Source organism: Rutilus rutilus (assembly GCF_951802725.1).
Source record: "Rutilus rutilus genome assembly, chromosome: 6".
Classification (NCBI taxonomy): Eukaryota; Metazoa; Chordata; class Actinopteri; order Cypriniformes; family Leuciscidae; genus Rutilus; species Rutilus rutilus.
Window position 1 is genome coordinate 46422056 of NC_140214.1, and position 24432 is coordinate 46446487.

The following is a 24432-nucleotide window of genomic DNA, read 5'->3' on the forward strand; positions in this document are numbered from 1 at the left end:
ATCAAACAGAAACAAAGCACACACATTTGCTTGACCAGCAGCAACAGCAGCACATTGCAAAAGTATTTATTTACCCGAAACGATATCACGGTATCAGTTCTTTCCAGCTGATGAAGGATAAAACATGGCAGCCGGTCAGAGTCCACCCTGCTTTACAGAGACAGACGATGAAACTGCAGCGCTTACAGTGACCAGAGGGATGTTGTGGACGCTCTTATAGGTGTCTTTATAGTTCTGGATGTTGTGTAACGGGCCTTTACTCTCAGCACAGATGAAGATCCTCAACAGAAACAGGTTTGAGGAGTCGTGGCTGTTATCTCTCCACACTCACGTCTTCATTCATGACACACTACGAGCCAGACGACGAGTGATGTCTCGTTCACACTCACGCCGTGTGTGTCCGTGTTCATGTGTGTTTCCTCAGATGGTGTTCAGCTCAGCGCAGCTCGTGGACACGCGTCCTGGGCTCTGGATCTCACACACACACTGACGCCCAGCGCTGACCGCGACACACACACACAGGTACAGCAATAACCTTTACTTAAGTTCAGTCAAGTTCTCGTTGCCTCATAGACTGGGCTTTTTACTCTTGTTTTAGTCATGCTAGATTATGGTTAAACTGATCATCTCAATTATTTTGCTCAAAATCATAATCTTGATTACTGATCATGATTGTTGTCGTGAGAGAAATTTCGTTACATTTCATCAGAATTACTGCACTTTCGCCTATAAGCACAAATCAAGAGGATGTCGACTCGTACGCACGCTTCATTGTACTCATTTACTCGTCCAGTTCCCTGATTTATAATATTATCAGAGAAATTAACACACACTCAGAGTCAGTGAAACTCCTTCTAGTAATTGAAATGATTCTAAATTACGTTGAAGTCCCTCTGTAACCAATCACTTTACACACACTCGGAAAATACCAACACAGTCAAATAACATCTGTGTTATTCCTGCATTAGGTGAATTGCTTGTTAACTCCAGTGATTGTGTGTGTGTGTGTGTGTGTGTGTGTCAGTGTTCGACAGTGTTCAGTACAGACGGTGTTCAGTTCTCATCTCACACTGGCAGTGACGTGATGCCCTTAACACCAGCGTTCCCCATCTCACCATCCACTCCTTACGGTAACACACACACACACACACACACACACATACTCTCACACACACACACACACACACACACACTCTCACACTGGCAGTGATGTGATGCCCTTAACACCAGCGTTCCCCATCTCACCATCCACTCCTTACGGTAACACACACACACACACACACACACACACACACACACACACACACACACACACACACACACACACACACACACACACACACACACACACACACACACACACACACACATACTCTCACACTGGCAGTGACGTGATGCCCTTAACACCAGCGTTCCCCATCTCACCATCCACTCCTTACGGTAACACACACACACACACACACACACACACATACTCTCACACTGGCAGTGACGTGATGCCCTTAACACCAGCGTTCCCCATCTCACCATCCACTCCTTACGGTAACACACACACACACACACACACACATACTCTCACACTGGCAGTGATGTGATGCCCTTAACACCAGCGTTCCCCATCTCACCATCCACTCCTTACGGTAACACACACACACACACACACACACACACACACTGCTGCACTGATGTGTGACTGATCTGCTGTTGTGTGTGTTGATCCAGGGAAGAGTGTGATGATGAACTATCCTCCATTCAGACAGACTCTGTCTCCTTCATTCGGATCCTATAGAGCTGAACATGGTAAGTCACACACACTCCATACACTCATACACTCACTGTTCACCCCCATAGAGACAAATACATTATACTTTGAACAAATATATAATACTTTGTACTGGTTAATGATATTATAGGTCCCCCTGTAAAGGTATGTGTAGAGTAGTGAACTACACTGTGACTCATTGTGTACCTGACACACACTGTGAGGAAGGAAGGCTGAAGGGCGGAGATGCACCAGTGTTTTACTCACTGGTAATGTTTCTAGAGTGAGCCATGATTGAATTAACGCTTTTTAACTTTTTTCTTTAAATGCATTTATTAATATTAATTCATGTTAATCTGAATATTTACTGATACATTATTAAAATCAAAGTCGTATCTGTTAATATTATTTAATGGATCTGAACTAACATGAACTAACAATGAACAGTTGCATTTTTATTACCTAATGTTAACACATTATTTAAATACTGTAAAAAATGTATTGCTCGTTATTAATATTAGTAAATGCATTAATTCATGTTACAGCCAGTTTAAACAAGCTTTCAAACACAAGCCAACATATAGCTCCGCCCACCCTCACCTCATTGGTCAGGCTGCCAACATATAGCCCCGCCCACCCTCACCTCATTGATCGAGCTGCCAACAGATAGCTCCGCCCACCCTCACCTCATTGGTCAGGCTGCCAACAGATAGCTCCGCCCCAACCTCACCTCATTGGTCGGGCTGCCAACAGATAGCTCCGCCCACCCTCACCTCATTGGTCGGGCTGCCAACAGATAGCTCCGCCCCACCCTCACCTCATTGGTCGGGCTGCCAACAGATAGCTCCGCCCACACTCACCTCATTGGTCAGGCTGCCAACAGATAGCTCCGCCCCAACCTCACCTCATTGGTCGGGCTGCCAACAGATAGCTCCGCCCACCCTCACCTCATTGGTCGGGCTGCCAACAGATAGCTCCGCCCCACCCTCACCTCATTGGTCGGGCTGCCAACAGATAGCTCCGCCCACCCTCACCTCATTGGTCGGGCTGCCAACAGATAGCTCCGCCCCACCCTCACCTCATTGGTCGGGCTGCCAACAGATAGCTCCGCCCACCCTCACCTCATTGGTCGGGCTGCCAACAGATGGCTCCGGGTCGATGGATTGAACAGATTGGTCGGGTCGATGGATTGAACAGATTGGTCGGGTCGATGGTGACACTCAAACAGATGAATGTGTGCATGGAGTGATGTTGCGCGTACAGCTGTGATTCCACTATTGACACACTTCACATTTCATTGTTTTATATGTAAGCAGTGCACATGTTTTCTTTCAGACACGAGAGAGACTGCAGGGTTTATGGGACACACAGCGTCAGATGAAGCTTCACAGCACAGAGCGTACGTCCAGCCTGCCATCGGGGACATCATGTCCTTCTCCGACAGCTACAGGTACAGTCATCATCATCATCATCATCATCATTCACGCGCTATCAACCGTCTGTTTATTGTGTCTGTCTAAAGATAAAGCTGAGAATAAGATGCTGAGCAAACTGAAGCAGCGTGTCTTCATGTCCGTTACAGTACAGCTGTATTGTAGCCGCAGTATTATTCATTATTTATTCTTTCTGACAAACAGCAAAAGAGAATGTGAATTACAGTGCGTACAGTGTTTATTATACGAGGGTAGAATCCGCAGCTCAGGACTCACTACTCACGAGTACTTAAATAAACTGCTCTTATACTCTTAATCTAGTTGTTTATGGGACAAGTTCTTTTACTCACACTACATATTTTGGAAAGTAATGGTACTTTTACTTGAGGATATTTTTTTCAGTACTCTTTACACCCCTGTGAGCCTAATGAATTTATAACAATATAATGATGTGCACAAAAAAATCATTTATATTAAACACTGCGATATTCCATAAAATAAACAAGAACAGTCCATTTTGATTTCATGTGGACTTTAAATGATTGAGGATCCTTCAGTTCTGCAGAAAACCCTGAAGAAACTGGAGGATTTGTTGGCTTTTAGGTCAGAGTTGCGCTCCATCCAGGTTGTGTTTAGATTTATCAAATGCTCTCATAAGTTTTATGTTTGTAATGCGTTTTTGTAAAGTCATAATTTTCGTTATGACTTATGGCATTTCTTTTTTTGTCAAAGGTTAAGATTTAATATTTTTCATAATGTGTTTTTTTGGTGAATTGTATTAGAATTACCACTTATTTTAATTGAGCCATCATAATAATTCCATGACATTAATCAAGCTTTTACTGCCTGAAGAGCCGATTGCAGCTCTGAATGATTTTAAAGGTGACATATCTATGGTGTGCCCAGAATGTGTGTGACATTTCAGCTCAAAATACACCCAGATCGTTTATTAGAGCTTGTCAAATTTGCCCCTTTTTGGGTGCGAGCAAAAACTCGCCGTTTTTGTGTGTGTCCATTTAAATGCAAATGAGCTTTAGCTCCGCCTTCGTTCAGAAGAGGGCGGAGTCTTTACACGAGCTTCAGAAACTCGGGCAATAACAGAACAGGCCAATCTCACTCATCCAGAATCCCAGAATAACCAGGAGCGAGTGCAGCCTTACGGAGAGACTCAGGAAGAGCTTCTGAATGTTAGTGGAGACATTTCTGTAGTTGTTGTGGAGTTACACTGATCATCTCATCATCATGTTTAACTTCTCCACAAGTGTCCACAGTTCCTGAGGTGTTTATAAGACAGCGGTGACATGTTCTGGTCAATAGTGTTCAGTGCTCGTCTGTGCTCAACCACAGAACAGTTTCAGGCTTTGCTGGATCTTTATCATTGCGTTAGAACTGGTCTCTGTTGTCGCTTGTGGAACCAAATGTCGGCTGGTGTGTGTAAACGTGCAGATTAAGGGCCGGTAATATTATAATAAGATCCTCTTCATACGTCAGAAGGAGAGCGAAATCTGATCGGCTTATTTTTTGCCATGCTTGCAGAGAAAGACTCACCAGAACAAAGTTACTGGGTTTCACTTCTGGGTTGTTAGAAGCACTGGGTTCCCGATTATAGCACTTAAAAAAGGAAAAAGTCAGATTTTCACGATATGTCCACTTTAGAGGTGAAAACTACGACGAGGTAACAGAATAGCCCCAGCAGTGCTAGTTTTATAGTTAACAATAGTGTGTGTTGTGGTTGATGCAGGTCTCCACAGTCCATCTCTGCTCATCCCTCGGACTCCGTGAGCTTCGCCCCAGTGTCTTCTGTCCCGTCTCAACACTCTCTCCCTGTGCCGAACGCCCACAGCTCTCCTCTCAGCGGGCCGAGAGCCAAAGCCCTGCAGCAGATGTTCAGCCTGGGCCCGGCGCTGGAGGGACTCGACTGCCAGCCGCCGCCTCAGAGCCTCGCGGGGTTCGACGGAGAGACCTCGCAGGGGTCAGCGTCTACATCTCCCAGCGGCTGCTCCAGTCCTCACAGCAGGAGCTCGCTCAGTATCCCGTTTCCCAGCGTGCTGCCGGAGCTGGCGAGCGGCTCGTCCCCGACTGCTCCGGACCCCCGCGCAGAGGCTGCAGAGGTGCTCTCCAGCAAGCAGCTGACCGTGAACTTCGTCCAGGACACCTCCAAATACTGGTACAAGCCAGACATTGCACGAGACCAAGGTACGAGCGAACCCCGTGACCTCTGGCTTGTGTTTCTGACTCTCATCTGACCTCTGGCTTGTGTTTCTGACTCTCATCTGACCTCTGGCTTCTGTTTCTGACTCTCATCTGACCTCTGGCTTGTGTTTCTGACTCTCATCTGACCTCTGGCTTGTGTTTCTGACTCTCATCTGACCTCTGGCTTCTGTTTCTGACTCTCATCTGACCTCTGGCTTCTGTTTTTGACTCTCATCTGGCTTCTGTTTCTGACTCTCATCTGGCTTCTGTTTCTGACTCTCATCTGGCTTCTGTTTCTGACTCTCATCTGACCTCTGGCTTGTGTTTCTGACTCTCATCTGACCTCTGGCTTCTGTTCTGACTCTCATCTAACACTGGCTTGTGATTGACAGCTATAGCGTTGCTGAAGGACACAGAGCCCGGCTCCTTCATCGTTCGGGACAGTCACTCGTTCCGCGGCGCGTACGGGCTGGCCATGAAAGTGTCCACAGCGCCTCCATCTGCACTGCAGCAGGGCAAGAGAGGTGAGCAGAGAAACATCACACACACACACACACACACACACACACACACATCTCCAGAGAGACCCAGCGTTTCCTCGTGCGTCGTTACCTGCTCATGCTGAATATATCAATCTGCTAGTCGTGACTGATGTGTGCCGTTTCCATAATATACAACAGTTAAAGGGTTATATACACTCACCTAAAGGATTACTAGGAACACCATACAAATACTGTGTTTGACCCCCTTTCGCCTTCAGAACTGCCTTAATTCTACGTGGCATTGATTCAACAAGGTGCTGAAAGCATTCTTTAGAAATGTTGGCCCATATTGATAGGATAGCATCTTGCAGTTGATGGAGATTTGTGGGATGCACATCCAGGGCACGAAGCTCCCTTTCCACCACATCCCAAAGATGCTCTATTGGGTTGAGATCTGGTGACTGTGGGGGCCATTTTAGTACAGTGAACTCATTGTCATGTTCAAGAAACCAATTTGAAATGATTCGAGCTTTGTGACATGGTGCATTATCCTGCTGGAAGTAGCCATCAGAGGATGGGTACATGGTGGTCATAAAGGGATGGACATGGTCAGAAACAATGCTCAGGTAGGCCGTGGCATTTAAACGATGCCCAACTGGCACTAAGGGGCCTAAAGTGTGCCAAGAAAATAGGGCTGGACGATTTTGGAAAAGAATTGGAAAATTTTGGATTGCGATTTAATATGCGATTATTTTTTAAGCTCTTTATCTTTTCTATTATTCAACAAAAACAAGCAATAAATCATTGTAAAATAGGGAAGGGAATCTTTAGGCACCTCATGAGCCCATACATTTTTTTTCTTTAATTGATCTTATTAATAAAACTTAAAATATTTAATCACATAATTATAAGTAGGCCTACTTATAATAATTACACATTAAAAAACTAAATTAATACAATAATTTTAACAAATAGCTTCAAAACAAATAACAAGGAGGGAAAAAAATATTACAAGCAATAAACAAAGAGTGCTTTCAGTATTTAAGAGTAGGCTGTCTGAACGTTTTCATCTCTTTTGAAATTATAAGATGTGGTTTGTCCTGTCTGTTTAATAACTGACTGTGTCACATTAATTTCGTGTCATAAAAGCATTTTGAGAAGCAAGTACATTTAACCACGTAGACTCGCTCACAGCCGCATGCTCAAACGCTCTTCGCAAAGCTCACGGGAGTATTTGAAATTGAAAGCAGCTTCTGTCGGTGATTTTCATATTTTTAATATATAAGCCAACTGCATTCCAAGACATATGATGCCTTCGTAGAACATTTGTAAGTAAAATACCGGCGGGCGAGACCGCGCACTACAAAAGTAACATCACGCAGACCGCGCGCATCTCATATCTTGTGCAATGAAGCCTGCGAATGTCCTTGTAATTCGCTTCAACTTTTCCGAACTTTATTAAAGATTATTTCTCATAAGGTTCGAGTGGTGTCGTGTGTGTGTGTGTGTGTGTGTGTGTGTGTGTGTGTGTGTGAGAGAGAGACAGAGGAATTAGAAGCAAGCAGAATACGGTTGTTTATAAAGCACAAGCGTCATCACGTATCTGTGTTTAAAACTAAGCTCAGACATAAATCTGAAATGATCTCAATCGATACAGAATCGTTGGAGAGAATCTATAACACAACATCACATAAATTAAACATAAACTGTTATTTCCTGTAGCCAGGTCTATATGTGTCGCGTGCCAAGTTGATGCTTCATCTCCAATACAGACTGGTTTACTTTCGCGTGTCACGTGACCAGACTATAATCGAAGCTTTGCGGTTAAAAAATCGCATTTCATCATATCGCGATATTGTCGCAAATGCAATTAATCGTTCAGCCCTACAAGAAAACATCCCCCACACCATTACACCACCACCACCAGCCTGCACAGTGGTAACAAGGCATGATGGATCCATGTTCTCATTCTGTTTATGCCAAATTCTGACTCTACCATCTGAATGTCTCAACAGAAATCGAGACTCATCAGACCAGGCAACATTTTTCCAGTCTTCAACTGTCCAATTTTGGTGAGCTTGTGCAAATTGTAGCCTCTTTTTCCTATTTGTAGTGGAGATGAGTGGTACCCGGTGGGGTCTTCTGCTGTTGTAGCCCATCCGCCTCAAGGTTGTGCGTGTTGTGGCTTTACAAATGCTTTGCTGCATACCTCGGTTGTAACGAGTGGTTATTTCAGTCAAAGTTGCTCTTCTATCAGCTTGAATCAGTCGGCCCATTCTCCTCTGTCCTCTAGCATCAACAAGGCATTTTCGCCCACAGGACTGCCGCATACTGGATGTTTTTCCCTTTTCACACCATTCTTTGTAAACCCTAGAAATGGTTGTGCGTGAAAATCCCAGTAACTGAGCAGATTGTGAAATACTCAGACCGGCCCGTCTGGCACCAACAACCATGCCAGGCTCAAAATTGCTTAAATCACCTTTCTTTCCCATTCTGACATTCAGTTTGGAGTTCAGGAGATTGTCTTGACCAGGACCACACCCCTAAATGCATTGAGGCAACTGCCATGTGTTTGGTTGATTAGATAATTGCATTAATGAGAAATTGAACAGGTGTTCCTAATAATCCTTTAGGTGAGTGTACATTAAAGGCCAAAAGTGATGTCCGGAGGGGATGTTTGTTTTTAATGACCCTACAACTTCAATTAAACCATCAAAATATGAGGAAAATACTTATTATGTTTTAACTATTTTAAATATGAGGGAAGAACAAAACACTAAACTTGGTTAAGGTATTTATCTGACAAAATTATTTAGCAAAAATCACAAACTACAGCTACAGTTTTTATTTTACTATGCAAAAAAACTGGTACGTTCATAATTTCTGGCCAAAAGATATGTTGCACAATTTGGCAAGTTTTATTACATTATCACAAAGAAAACAATCGACTCCAAGTACAACTATGCAATAATGTGCTTACAAAATAAAAAAAATAATAATATTTGAATAAATTGTGAAGATGTCAATATTCCTTAGCCCGCCGTCACTCTGGGTCATACTGATGTGTGTGATGTTTCAGGAGCCGACCCGTCCAGCGAGCTGGTGCGGCACTTCCTCATCGAGTGCACCCCAAGGGGCGTTCGGCTCAAGGGGTGCCCCAATGAACCCTACTTCGGTGAGTCTACCAAACCTGCCACAGATGGGCATATTCACATATACACGAGTACTGCTCACATCAGCTGTGTGTGTGTGTGTGTGTGTGTGTGCTACTCTTCAGGCAGTCTGACGGCTCTGGTCTGTCAGCACTCCATCACTCCTCTGGCTCTTCCATGCCAACTCATCATACCTGACAGAGGTACAGCAGGACAACTTTATTTATATATATAATTTGAACTAAATTTGACTTTGTTAGACACCAGGGGCCACTCTTGGGAGCCCTCAAACACCTCTGACGAAACTCAGAAAAGGCCAATGAAGTTGGCGAAGTGGAATTTGCATGCCTGGACACTCCCCGGATATCCTGAATACGTCAGAGGTGTTTGGGGCTCCAAAGACCGAGAGGGAAACAAAGCTTTCAGAACATTGAACCAATTGTTTCACAAAGGAATTCCCAGTTTGGGAAAGCATTGAAACTCCACAGGCTGGTGACCTCTGCTGGTCAGAACAGTGTAAATGCAGCTCAGAAACACATTTAACACCTCTTACAAACCAATGGAAAATAGTTAGTTGACAGTGCAATCTACTAAACGCAATTACCAAAATCATCTTATACCATAAAATATAAAGTGTCTGTATAATGTTCTTTTATTAAAATGTAGGGCTTCTTTTGTTTGTTTTGTGGAGAGCTTGATTAATCAGCCCAATAAGAGAGTAATAACTACAACTCTTCCATGAGTGATGTCAAGTCAAGTCAAGTCATCTTCATTTATATAGCGCTTTTAACAATGTAGATTGTCTCAAAGCAGCTTTACAGAGATAAATGTATAGTTTAACGTAAGATTGTTTGGCTTTATAGCTGTTCTTGAAAGCTGTGATGAGTGAAATGATCCAAGCTCAGGTCAAAATCACATATTGACAGTGGTTCATTGGTTCACAGAGATCATCGCCCCTTAGTGGCGAACCAAGCCTTGTTCACTGCAATCACATGACTTTGGCAGTTTTATACACTGGTTTCAAACAAATGATTCGCAAAGGTTTCGAAGCTTCACAAAGCCCCCATCGCCGCTCTAGGTTAATGGATGTTTGATCACATGAGTGTTGTCTCTCTTCAGATCCTCTAGAGGAGGCTGCTAGTGCATCTTCACAGTCCATTACCAATTCTGCAGCTGAACTCTTGAAACAAGGAGCAGGTGAGTCCAAAACACGATATTCAGGACAATGACTGAGCGATAACCACATGGATCAGCGACGAGTCCTCATGACTGCTGAAGTCTCAGATCGCGTGTGTGATGTGTGTGTTCTCCAGCCTGTAACGTGTGGTTCCTGGGCTCGGTGGAGATGGAGTCTCTGACGGGTTATCAGGCGGTGCAGAAGGCCACCAGCGAGATCCTGAACACGCACTCGCTCCCGGCCTCCACCGTAGTGCACTTCAAAGTGTCCTCGCAGGGAATCACGCTCACTGACAACCGGAGAAAGTAACTCACTCTTACCTTACCTTACCTTACAGCAAACATTACCTTGCATCCATGCCTGTTACTCAAAGAGATTTGCTTTCGAGCTGCAGTCAAACCAGTTTATTCAGACACCTTCAACATTTCTCACATTATCACAGTTTATTCGCTATAGTTTAGAAAATGGTGATGACAAGCAATGTTCCCTCTAAGCTGCGCGCGCACGCAACCGCGCAGGCCAGTCAAAGTGGCTGCGCAATAGATTTTTCAGACCGCGCACATTTTTCAGACCGCACAAACGATTTTTTTTTTCAGGGGTTAAACATCTGAGCATCAAAGGCGATGCAGGCTAATAAACAGTAGCGGTTTTAGGCACGGGCGAACCGGGCAGTCACATGGGGCGGCCACATGGGGCGGCACGAGCAGTTAAAAAAAAAACCCTGCGCCAAGAAGCAGTTTTCTTTTATCTTTCATTTCACTCACTGTGTGGGGAACTGCCACAGGGGCGCGGGAGACCACCAGTAGCTCGTGCACGGCCAGAATGGAGGTATAGCTCGCGAAGGGGCCGTTCACATATTGCGTCTTTTGCGCGCTCAAGCTCGTTATTTCAAATGTACCGGTAGTCGCGCGGGTAAGGGCTGCACCCAAACACTACGGGTGTTTTTCTCCTCTCCGTAAATACATCTGCATGGTAACTTAACAGAGCTAAGTATTGCTAGGTGGTGGAAAACCATTAGCTACTAAAAAAAACTTCTTTGTCGTTGTGGAGAGCGCAGTTAAAAAAGATAAGCTATAATGTGCATTGCAAATGTCAGTAATTTATCTTTTTTGACTCATTATTTTTATAAAAATGATTTAAAGGCTGAATATGTGAGCGTTATCTTTTTTTAAACCTTTTTTTTTTTTTGTCAAAACTTTATTTGAACTTGTTAGTAGATGAGATGTTGCAAGAAACTCTGGCCATCATCTTTAATGTTATTATTTTAATGTTTAAGTAGCCTAAGCAAATATTTAGTTATTTGCTGTTTTTTGTCATAAAACTTGGTGAATTGATTTCATTCTGTAGTATTAGTACTTTTTGAACAAGATTCTGCGATAACCATGATCATTTTGGTCACTATAATCAAAAAATGTATTTGTCATGCCATTTCATCTCTAATTATGATCAACTAAAATCAACTATAATTATGCGTTTTTACAGTATAATATTCAAAGTAAAAGTTAAATTAAAAATATTAAATTAAAATTAAATTTATTTAGGCCAGGAAATTGGTTAATGAAATATTGATTAAAATTAAGATAAAATTAATACAAAACGAAATTTGCTTTAAAGAAAGCCTTTGTGCTTTCTGTTTTGAGGTCTCTGTGAAAGTTTGAAAATCTTTTAAGTGCGGCTTTCAGAGCTGTCGCGTCCATAATGGAGAACTGTCACGTAATGTTGTTTTTTCCTCATAAATGCAAACACGAAAAATAAATGACAAAATACTTTTTAAAACAACAATTTTTAGCGTTTTGGGGAAAAATGGATGGATTTATAGCGTTTTGAAAAGAAAAAAATTTAGGCTACTTTTAATTTATCATCAACAATAGGCCTATTGTTGTTTGATGTAATAATCATTGTTCAACATGTTCAGACTGAGCCAAAAAAAAAAAAAAAAAGTTATTAAATTGTTTATATTTACCTATCTTTAGGTAGTGTACCTACCTTTAAGAAAAATTGCACCATGTCAATTTAATACGCCTAGGCTATAATTATTGTTAAGCCCTGCATTAGCATTTTTTCTTTCAATGAAGTTCCACTTAAATGTTGTACCTGCTGAGAAATGACTAAACATCTTGGATACTTTTATTTTTTACATATATCATTATCAGTCATAATAACCAGTGAACCAGTCATAACCTCTCTAAACCTTAATGAAACCCTATCAACCAAAGATCATTTAAGTTCAGCTAAACTGACTGGTAAAACACCAACATTAAAATGTTCCCAAAGTCCAATAAGGATATTGAATAAATATCAACCTTGTAGACATATTGATGCATTTGCTGTCATCTCTTTGAATCCCCCATGGCTAAGGCAGGCTCGATTGTGGTCATTTTCGGCAGGTCTTGTGGTTGCGAATTGCTCACAGTACTGAAATGTGCGCTCAGAAAAAAAAAAATTTGCTCAGTGCTGAAAAATATTAGAGGGAACATTGATGACAAGATCTCAGTTGATATTTGACTGGTTTTGTCCATCCTTCTGTTAGACTGTCTCACACATGAATTATGTTGAATATCTGTCAGCTGTTAAATTGAACTACACAATTAGATAATACCAGTTTAGCTCAACCAGTGACCAAGCAATGCTTCATTGTGTTCAGTCTGTGTGTAAAAAGAGCATTAGCAATTAAAGAGAAAACACACTTCAGCAAAACATGATCAGCTCAAAGTGTCCGAATCATTTTTGCTCCTAAATTTTAATAAATGTCACTGGTAGTCACTGTATGAAGAAGTTTTGGGTATAATATGTCACAGTTTACTTTATTTTGCTCTCCTCACTTACATAAATGAACTATAGTGTCCTGCACACACTAGTAAAAAATGATATCTGGTGTCTGAATAATGTTTGGTTTGACGATATACCTTTTTCCAATTCATGCATTCCCTGGGAAACGAACCCATGACCTTGGTGTTGCATTTATGAGGAGTTTCTGGGAGTTTCTCCCTCATTTCTGCTTCAAGCTCTTGATAAATTGTGGCATTTCTTTGTTGTTTAGAATCCAATATTCTGTAATACTTTTGTCTTTTATGAGTTTAATGAAGAACTCTGTCTCGTCTTCTGTCCAAACACACCGCTCCATCTACGTCATGTGACCTGCAAACACACCGCTCCATCTACGTCATGTGACCTGCAAACACACCGCTCCATCTACGTCATGTGACCTGCAAACACACCGCTCCATCTACGTCATGTGACCTGCAAACACACCGCTCCATCTACGTCATGTGACCTGCAAACACACCGCTCCATCTACGTCATGTGACCTGCAAACACACCGCTCCATCTACGTCATGTGACCTGCAAACACACCGCTCCATCTACGTCATGTGACCTGCAAACACACCGCTCTACGTCATGTGACCTGCAAACACACCGCTCCATCTACGTCATGTGACCTGCAAACACACCGCTCCATCTACGTCATGTGACCTGCAAACACACCGCTCCATCTACGTCATGTGACCTGCAAACACACCGCTCCATCTACGTCATGTGACCTGCAAACACACCGCTCCAATTACGTCATGTGACCTGCAAACACACCGCTCCAATTACGTCATGTGACCTGCAAACACACCGCTCCATCTACGTCATGTGACCTGCAAACACACCGCTCCAATTACGTCATGTGACCTGCAAACACACCGCTCCATCTACGTCATGTGACCTGCAAACACACCGCTCCAATTACGTCATGTGACCTGCAAACACACCGCTCCATCTACGTCATGTGACCTGCAAACACACCGCTCCATCTACGTCATGTGACCTGCAAACACACCGCTCCAATTACGTCATGTGACCTGCAAACGCACCGCTCCAATTACGTCATGTGACCTGCAAACACACCGCTCCATCTACGTCATGTGACCTGCAAACACACCGCTCCATCTACGTCATGTGACCTGCAAACACACCGCTCCAATTACGTCATGTGACCTGCAAACGCACCGCTCCAATTACGTCATGTGACCTGCAAACACACCGCTCCATTTACGTCGTGACCTGCAAACACACACCGCTCCATCTACGTCATGTGACCTGCAAACACACCGCTCCATCTACGTCATGTGACCTGCAAACACACCGCTCCATCTACGTCATGTGACCTGCAAACACACCGCTCTACGTCATGTGACCTACAAACACACCGCTCCATTTACGTCGTGACCTGCAAACACACCGCTCCATCTACGTCATGTGACCTGCAAACACACCGCTCCATTTACGTCGTGACCTGCAAACACACACCGCTCCATCTACGTCATGTGACCTGCAAACACACCGCTCCATCTACGTCATGTGACCTGCAAACACACCGCTCTACGTCATGTGACCTACAAACACACCGCTCCATTTACGTCGTGACCTGCAAACACACCGCTCCATCTACGTCATGTGACCTGCAAACACACCGCTCCATCTACGTCATGTGACCTGCAAACACACCGCTCCATCTACGTCATGTGACCTGCAAACACACCGCTCCATTTACGTCATGTGACCTGCAAACACACCGCTCCATTTACGTCATGTGACCTGCAAACACACCGCTCCATTTACGTCATGTGACCTGCAAACACACCGCTCCATCTACGTCATGTGACCTGCAAACACACCGCTCCATCTACGTCATGTGACCTGCAAACACACCGCTCCATCTACGTCACGTGACCTGCAAACACACCGCTCCATCTACGTCATGTGACCTGCAAACACACCGCTCCATCTACGTCACGTGACCTGCAAACACACCGCTCCATCTACGTCATGTGACCTGCAAACACACCGCTCCATCTACGTCATGTGACCTGCAAACACACCGCTCCATTTACGTCATGTGACCTACAAACACACCGCTCCATTTACGTCGTGACCTGCAAACACACCGCTCCATCTACGTCATGTGACCTGCAAACACACCGCTCCATTTACGTCGTGACCTGCAAACACACACCGCTCCATCTACGTCATGTGACCTGCAAACACACCGCTCCATCTACGTCATGTGACCTGCAAACACACCGCTCTACGTCATGTGACCTACAAACACACCGCTCCATTTACGTCGTGACCTGCAAACACACCGCTCCATCTACGTCATGTGACCTGCAAACACACCGCTCCATCTACGTCATGTGACCTGCAAACACACCGCTCCATCTACGTCATGTGACCTGCAAACACACCGCTCCATTTACGTCATGTGACCTGCAAACACACCGCTCCATTTACGTCATGTGACCTGCAAACACACCGCTCCATTTACGTCATGTGACCTGCAAACACACCGCTCCATCTACGTCATGTGACCTGCAAACACACCGCTCCATCTACGTCATGTGACCTGCAAACACACCGCTCCATCTACGTCACGTGACCTGCAAACACACCGCTCCATCTACGTCATGTGACCTGCAAACACACCGCTCCATCTACGTCACGTGACCTGCAAACACACCGCTCCATCTACGTCATGTGACCTGCAAACACACCGCTCCATCTACGTCATGTGACCTGCAAACACACCGCTCCATTTACGTCATGTGACCTACAAACACACCGCTCCATTTACGTCGTGACCTGCAAACACACCGCTCTACGTCATGTGACCTGCAAACACACCGCTCCATCTACGTCATGTGACCTGCAAACACACCGCTCCATCTACGTCATGTGACCTGCAAACACACCGCTCCATCTACGTCATGTGACCTACAAACACACCGCTCCATTTACGTTGTGACCTGCAAACACACCGCTCCATCTACGTCATGTGACCTGCAAACACACCGCTCTACGTCATGTGACCTGCAAACACACCGCTCCATTTACGTCGTGACCTGCAAACACACCGCTCTACGTCATGTGACCTGCAAACACACCGCTCCATCTACGTCATGTGACCTGCAAACACACCGCTCCATCTACGTCATGTGACCTGCAAACACACCGCTCCATCTACGTCATGTGACCTACAAACACACCGCTCCATTTACGTCGTGACCTGCAAACACACCGCTCCATCTACGTCATGTGACCTGCAAACACACCGCTCCATTTACGTCATGTGACCTACAAACACACCGCTCCATTTACGTCGTGACCTGCAAACACACCGCTCTACGTCATGTGACCTGCAAACACACCGCTCCATCTACGTCATGTGACCTGCAAACACACCGCTCCATCTACGTCATGTGACCTGCAAACACACCGCTCCATCTACGTCATGTGACCTACAAACACACCGCTCCATTTACGTCGTGACCTGCAAACACACCGCTCCATCTACGTCATGTGACCTACAAACACACCGCTCCATTTACGTCGTGACCTGCAAACACACCGCTCCATCTACGTCATGTGACCTACAAACACACCGCTCTACGTCATGTGACCTGCAAACACACCGCTCCATTTACGTCATGTGACCTGCAAACACACACCGCTCCATCTACGTCATGTGACCTGCAAACACACCGCTCTACGTCATGTGACCTGCAAACACACCGCTCCATCTACGTCATGTGACCTGCAAACACACCGCTCCATTTACGTCGTGACCTGCAAACACACCGCTCCATCTACGTCATGTGACCTACAAACACACCGCTCTACGTCATGTGACCTGCAAACACACCGCTCCATCTACGTCATGTGACCTGCAAACACACCGCTCCATCTACGTCATGTGACCTGCAAACACACCGCTCCATCTACGTCACGTGACCTGCAAACACACCGCTCCATCTACGTCACGTGACCTGCAAACACACCGCTCCATCTACGTCATGTGACCTGCAAACACACCGCTCCATCTACGTCACGTGACCTGCAAACACACCGCTCCATCTACGTCATGTGACCTGCAAACACACCGCTCCATCTACGTCATGTGACCTGCAAACACACCGCTCCATTTACGTCATGTGACCTACAAACACACCGCTCCATTTACGTCATGTGACCTGCAAACACACCGCTCTACGTCATGTGACCTGCAAACACACCGCTCCATCTACGTCATGTGACCTGCAAACACACCGCTCCATCTACGTCATGTGACCTGCAAACACACCGCTCCATCTACGTCATGTGACCTACAAACACACCGCTCTACGTCATGTGACCTGCAAACACACCGCTCCATTTACGTCATGTGACCTACAAACACACCGCTCCATTTACGTCATGTGACCTGCAAACACACCGCTCTACGTCATGTGACCTGCAAACACACCGCTCCATCTACGTCATGTGACCTACAAACACACCGCTCTACGTCATGTGACCTGCAAACACACCGCTCCATCTACGTCATGTGACCTGCAAACACACCGCTCCATCTACGTCATGTGACCTGCAAACACACCGCTCCATCTACGTCATGTGACCTACAAACACACCGCTCCATCTACGTCATGTGACCTACAAACACACCGCTCCATCTACGTCATGTGACCTGCAAACACACCGCTCCATTTACGTCGTGACCTGCAAACACACCGCTCCATCTACGTCATGTGACCTACAAACACACCGCTCTACGTCATGTGACCTGCAAACACACCGCTCCATCTACGTCATGTGACCTGCAAACACACCGCTCCATCTACGTCATGTGACCTGCAAACACACCGCTCCATCTACGTCACGTGACCTGCAAACACACCGCTCCATCTACGTCACGTGACCTGCAAACACACCGCTCCATCTACGTCATGTGACCTGCAAACACACCGCTCCATCTACGTCACGTGACCTGCAAACACACCGCTCCATCTACGTCATGTGACCTGCAAACACACCGCTCCATCTACGTCATGTGACCTGCAAACACACCGCTCCATTTACGTCATGTGACCTACAAACACACCGCTCCATTTACGTCATGTGACCTGCAAACACACCGCTCTACGTCATGTGACCTGCAAACACACCGCTCCATCTACGTCATGTGACCTGCAAACACACCGCTCCATCTACGTCATGTGACCTGCAAACACACCGCTCCATCTACGTCATGTGACCTACAAACACACCGCTCTACGTCATGTGACCTGCAAACACACCGCTCCATTTACGTCATGTGACCTACAAACACACCGCTCCATTTACGTCATGTGACCTGCAAACACACCGCTCTACGTCATGTGACCTGCAAACACACCGCTCCATCTACGTCATGTGACCTACAAACACACCGCTCTACGTCATGTGACCTGCAAACACACCGCTCCATCTACGTCATGTGACCTGCAAACACACCGCTCCATCTACGTCATGTGACCTGCAAACACACCGCTCCATCTACGTCATGTGACCTACAAACACACCGCTCTACGTCATGTGACCTGCAAACACACCGCTCCATCTACGTCATGTGACCTACAAACACACCGCTCTACGTCATGTGACCTGCAAACACACCGCTCCATCTACGTCATGTGACCTGCAAACACACCGCTCCATCTACGTCATGTGACCTACAAACACACCGCTCTACGTCATGTGACCTGCAAACACACCGCTCCATTTACGTCATGTGACCTGCAAACACACCGCTCCATCTACGTCATGTGACCTGCAAACACACCGCTCCATCTACGTCACGTGACCTGCAAACACACCGCTCCATCTACGTCATGTGACCTGCAAACACACCGCTCCATCTACGTCATGTGACCTGCAAACACACCGCTCCATCTACGTCATGTGACCTACAAACACACCGCTCTACGTCATGTGACCTGCAAACACACCGCTCCATTTACGTCATGTGACCTGCAAACACACCGCTCCATTTACGTCATGTGACCTGCAAACACACCGCTCCATCTACGTCACGTGACCTGCAAACACACCGCTCCATCTACGTCACGTGACCTGCAAACACACCGCTCCATCTACGTCATGTGACCTGCAAACACACCGCTCCATTTACGTCATGTGACCTGCAAACACACCGCTCCATCTACGTCATGTGACCTGCAAACACACCGCTCCATCTACGTCACGTGACCTGCAAACACACCGCTCCATCTACGTCATGTGACCTGCAAACACACCGCTCCATCTACGTCATGTGACCTGCAAACACACCGCTCCATCTACGTCATGTGACCTGCAAACACACCGCTCCATCTACGTCACGTGACCTGCAAACACACTGCTCTACGTCATGTGACCTGCAAACACACCGCTCCATCTGTCATGTGACCTGCAAACACACCGCTCCATCTACGTCATGTGACCTACAAACACACCGCTCCATCTACGTCATGTGACCTGCAAACACACCGCTCCATCTACGTCATGTGACCTACAAACACACCGCTCCATCTACGTCATGTGACCTGCAAACACACCGCTCCATCTACGTCATGTGACCTACAAACACACCGCTCCATCTACGTCATGTGACCTGCAAACACACCGCTCCATCTACGTCATGTGACCTGCAAACACACCGCTCCATCTACGTCATGTGACCTGCAAACACACCGCTCCATCTACGTCATGTGACCTACAAACACACCGCTCCATCTACGTCATGTGACCTACAAACACACCGCTCCATCTACGTCATGTGACCTGCAAACACACCGCTCCATCTACGTCATGTGACCTACAAACACACCGCTCCATCTACGTCATGTGACCTACAAACACACCGCTCCATCTACGTCATGTGACCTACAAACACACCGCTCCATCTACGTCATGTGACCTGCAAACACACCGCTCCATCTACGTCATGTGACCTGCAAACACACCGCTCCATCTACGTCATGTGACCTGCAAACACACCGCTCTACGTCATGTGACCTGCAAACACACCGCTCCATCTATGTCATGTGACCTGCAAACACACCGCTCCATCTACGTCATGTGACCTGCAAACACACCGCTCCATCTACGTCATGTGACCTGCAAACACACCGCTCCATCTACGTCATGTGACCTACAAACACACCGCTCCATCTACGTCATGTGACCTGCAAACACACCGCTCCATCTACGTCATGTGACCTGCAAACACACCGCTCTACGTCATGTGACCTGCAAACACACCGCTCCATCTATGTCATGTGACCTGCAAACACACCGCTCCATCTACGTCATGTGACCTACAAACACACCGCTCCATCTACGTCATGTGACCTGCAAACACACCGCTCCATCTACGTCATGTGACCTGCAAACACACCGCTCTACGTCATGTGACCTACAAACACACCGCTCCATCTACGTCATGTGACCTGCAAACACACCGCTCCATTTACGTCATGTGACCTGCAAACACACACCGCTCCATCTACGTCATGTGACCTGCAAACACACCGCTCTACGTCATGTGACCTGCAAACACACCGCTCCATTTACGTCATGTGACCTGCAAACACACCGCTCCATTTACGTCATGTGACCTGCAAACACACCGCTCCATCTACGTCACGTGACCTGCAAACACACACCGCTCCATCTACGTCATGTGACCTGCAAACACACCGCTCTACGTCATGTGACCTGCAAACACACCGCTCCATTTACGTCATGTGACCTGCAAACACACCGCTCCATTTACGTCATGTGACCTGCAAACACACCGCTCCATCTACGTCACGTGACCTGCAAACACACCGCTCCATCTACGTCATGTGACCTGCAAACACACCGCTCCATCTACGTCATGTGACCTGCAAACACACCGCTCCATCTACGTCATGTGACCTACAAACACACCGCTCCATCTACGTCATGTGACCTACAAACACACCGCTCCATCTACGTCATGTGACCTGCAAACACACCGCTCCATCTACGTCATGTGACCTACAAACACACCGCTCCATCTACGTCATGTGACCTACAAACACACCGCTCCATCTACGTCATGTGACCTACAAACACACCGCTCCATCTACGTCATGTGACCTGCAAACACACCGCTCCATCTACGTCATGTGACCTGCAAACACACCGCTCCATCTACGTCACGTGACCTGCAAACACACTGCTCTACGTCATGTGACCTGCAAACACACCGCTCCATCTATGTCATGTGACCTGCAAACACACCGCTCCATCTACGTCATGTGACCTACAAACACACCGCTCCATCTACGTCATGTGACCTGCAAACACACCGCTCCATCTACGTCATGTGACCTGCAAACACACCGCTCTACGTCATGTGACCTACAAACACACCGCTCCATCTACGTCATGTGACCTGCAAACACACCGCTCCATTTACGTCATGTGACCTGCAAACACACACCGCTCCATCTACGTCATGTGACCTGCAAACACACCGCTCTACGTCATGTGACCTGCAAACACACCGCTCCATTTACGTCATGTGACCTGCAAACACACCGCTCCATTTACGTCATGTGACCTGCAAACACACCGCTCCATCTACGTCACGTGACCTGCAAACACACCGCTCCATCTACGTCATGTGACCTGCAAACACACCGCTCCATCTACGTCATGTGACCTGCAAACACACCGCTCCATCTACGTCATGTGACCTGCAAACACACCGCTCCATCTACGTCATGTGACCTGCAAACACACCGCTCCATCTACGTCATGTGACCTGTGAACGCAGAACATCTGTTTCCATTGCAGTTTTGCGAATATTGCTTTATCGAATTGCCTGCAACACCACCTCATGCGAGCGTTACATTTTTTTGGGCGATTTATGTGAGTTTTTGCTAAATTGACGTGTATTTTAAATTTAAATTTGCACAATTTAAAGGGTAATGGAAACGCGGCTACTGTCACCAAACACAGACATTTAGATGCACAGTTCCTGAAGTCGCTCTGGTTTGCGAGGGCTTCAGCGCTTGTGAGTAATATAGATTTACATTACATTTATGCATTTGGCAGATGCTTTCATCCAAAGCGACTTGCATTGCATTTCAAGATACACGTTTACATTCCTACCAGTTCTTGCTTTCCCTGGGAATCGAACCCATGACCTTGGCGTTGCAAGCGCCAGCGCTCTACTGTTTGAGCTCCAGGAACAGATTCATATTCATGGAGCTGATGAACCCTGTTGTCTTTCTAGACTGTTCTTCAGAAGACACTATGCTGTCGGCACAGTCATATTCTGTGCTCTGGACCCTCAGGACCGGAAGTGAGTCCCTTCTGCACTTTCATGTACTTCATCTTGAGTTTCTATAGGCGTTTTCACTGTTTCTCCGTGTTCATTCACAGGTGGAGACGAGACGGCTGCAGCTCAGCGAAGTGAGTACGACTGTGTTTCAGGTGTAGCCCAGAACGGGTCAGTTCTCCTTCATCATGTTAACAGGAGTAACAGCTCTTCCCCCCCGGCAGGGTCTTTGGGTTCGTGGCCCGGAAAGCGGGCAGTAGCATGGAGAACGAGTGTCACGTGTTCGCGGAGCACGACCCCGAGCAGCCCGCCAGCGCCATCGTCAACTTCGTCTCCAGGGTCATGATTGGCTCACAGAAGGTGTGATGTCATGAAGAGGGCGTGGCCTGTCGAGACTAGTGCCGATCAACAGATTTCCTCCAATGAGCTGAAAGACGTGGGACCGTTTTTGATCACATGACAAATGAAACATGTACATTGTTCTGTATATTTTTGTATTGAAAGTGTATGTATCGTGGACACAGACTCAAAGGAATTATTCTTACTGAAAATAAATCTCAATATATGCGTGTACGAGCTTTTTAAAACTATTTTTTAGTTTTCTGTGATTTAATGTATTCTACTACTGATGACATAAACCAAAAACGTCTTTATAATGTCGTTGCTTTTTTAGATGTCTATATATTTAGTATTTTATCATATTTTTTACTCGTAAATCTCCATTTGCCAAGTTTTCTAGAGAAAAAAAAAAATCTGAACTGTTTATATTTCATATATAAAAGAAATGTTATGCATATAAAATGTTTTAAAATGTCTCTAGTTTCTCAGTGTAATGTCCTCAGTGCTGGCAGAGTCAGTCCTCACATCTTCTGCTCTAAGACATGTGTGTATCTTATCTTTTCTTCTTATATAAACTGATAGCAGTATTTGTGAAGGAGAGGCGGCGGTTATGTGATGTACAGCAATATCTATATTAAGTTTGTTGAGATTTGGGCTTGGCTTTATGACTTGTATTCTTCTGTGGATTAATGGATTGTTAATAACAGAACTGAGCCAGTGAGCGGCTGTCACATGTAAAGCCTGTTTCAGTCTGTTATAATATACATGTGCTGACTACATGTGCACACTACAGTGAGACACACACTACTTTTAAGGGCTCTGATTATTTATACTTGATCTTGTTGAAGTCACTGGTGATTTTCACAACCACACACACACTCAATCTCAGCATACTGAACAGAAATAAATGGAAGATTTGTGCTGTGTTTTCAGTACTGAATGTCTGTTCATGTACTTCATCTGTGTCCTTCCATGGCAATCCTTTTACAATGTGGTCAATTCTATGTGTTAGACAATTCTATGTATTATTGTCTCCAAAGTCAGCATTAAGGGAGGATACGGAGCCTTTGCAATCCGTCCGCTCAGTTTATAAACCGTACTCACAAATTCTCAAACTGTTCCCTCGGTTTAACAAACCGTACCCACGAGCTTCTAATCCGCGCTCTCAGACTTGAAAACCGTGCCTTCAGTTTTTGCAGTCTGTACAAATTCATAATCCGTTCCCACGGGTTTGTAAACTGTCCTCACGGATTTGTGGCTCGCCTTCATTTTAGAAGAACACCAGGAGGTACGTTGTTAACGAATCTTATTGTATATTGTTTTATTGTGTATTAAGTGGAATACATCAACTTGTCTTGACTGCGTCTGCATGCTTAAAGTGATTCTCAGTTGTAGCGGGTATGGGGTGGAATATATACGATTTAATACGACGCGCATCAAAATCTTTTGTTTATTTGTGATAATCTGTATTATGACTGATATTTGACGAATTGCTTTGTTCCCTTTTTGTAAGTTTTGGACAAAAGTGTCTTCTAAATATGTAGCCTGAAATGTAATAATAATAATTATTTTTATTATTATTTGAGTTTATAACTATTAATGAGTTCACTTAAGACAGTAATAGGTTTATCATAAAATAATTTATGAATGCTTTATTTTTAAGCAAAAATTATGCAAAAAATGTTATCCAAAACTGTAAAAGGTTATAGCCTATAAAAA

The 24432-nt window shown here is 45.5% G+C and overlaps 1 protein-coding gene across 2 annotated transcripts in view; it reads left to right on the forward strand.

The window, feature by feature from the left end:
• The window catches only part of tns3 (tensin 3), a 59183-nt gene extending 35418 nt beyond the window's left edge, over positions 1-23765 (forward strand). The window contains exons 15-28 of one of the 2 annotated variants that reach the window (XM_084410853.1): positions 425-522; positions 1025-1130; positions 1723-1800; positions 3098-3212; positions 4937-5391; positions 5781-5912; positions 7886-7942; positions 8950-9045; positions 9148-9225; positions 10142-10219; positions 10336-10504; positions 22330-22398; positions 22479-22508; positions 22599-23765. In XM_084410853.1, the coding sequence (XP_084266979.1) occupies positions 425-522; positions 1025-1130; positions 1723-1800; positions 3098-3212; positions 4937-5391; positions 5781-5912; positions 7886-7942; positions 8950-9045; positions 9148-9225; positions 10142-10219; positions 10336-10504; positions 22330-22398; positions 22479-22508; positions 22599-22740 (1703 nt within the window). In that variant the 3' untranslated portion in view covers positions 22741-23765. The remainder of the gene's footprint in view (positions 1-424; positions 523-1024; positions 1131-1722; positions 1801-3097; positions 3213-4936; positions 5392-5780; positions 5913-7885; positions 7943-8949; positions 9046-9147; positions 9226-10141; positions 10220-10335; positions 10505-22329; positions 22399-22478; positions 22509-22598) is intronic. The other variant, XM_084410854.1, reaches the window with a different exon arrangement.
• Positions 23766-24432: the final 667 nt, after the last annotated feature.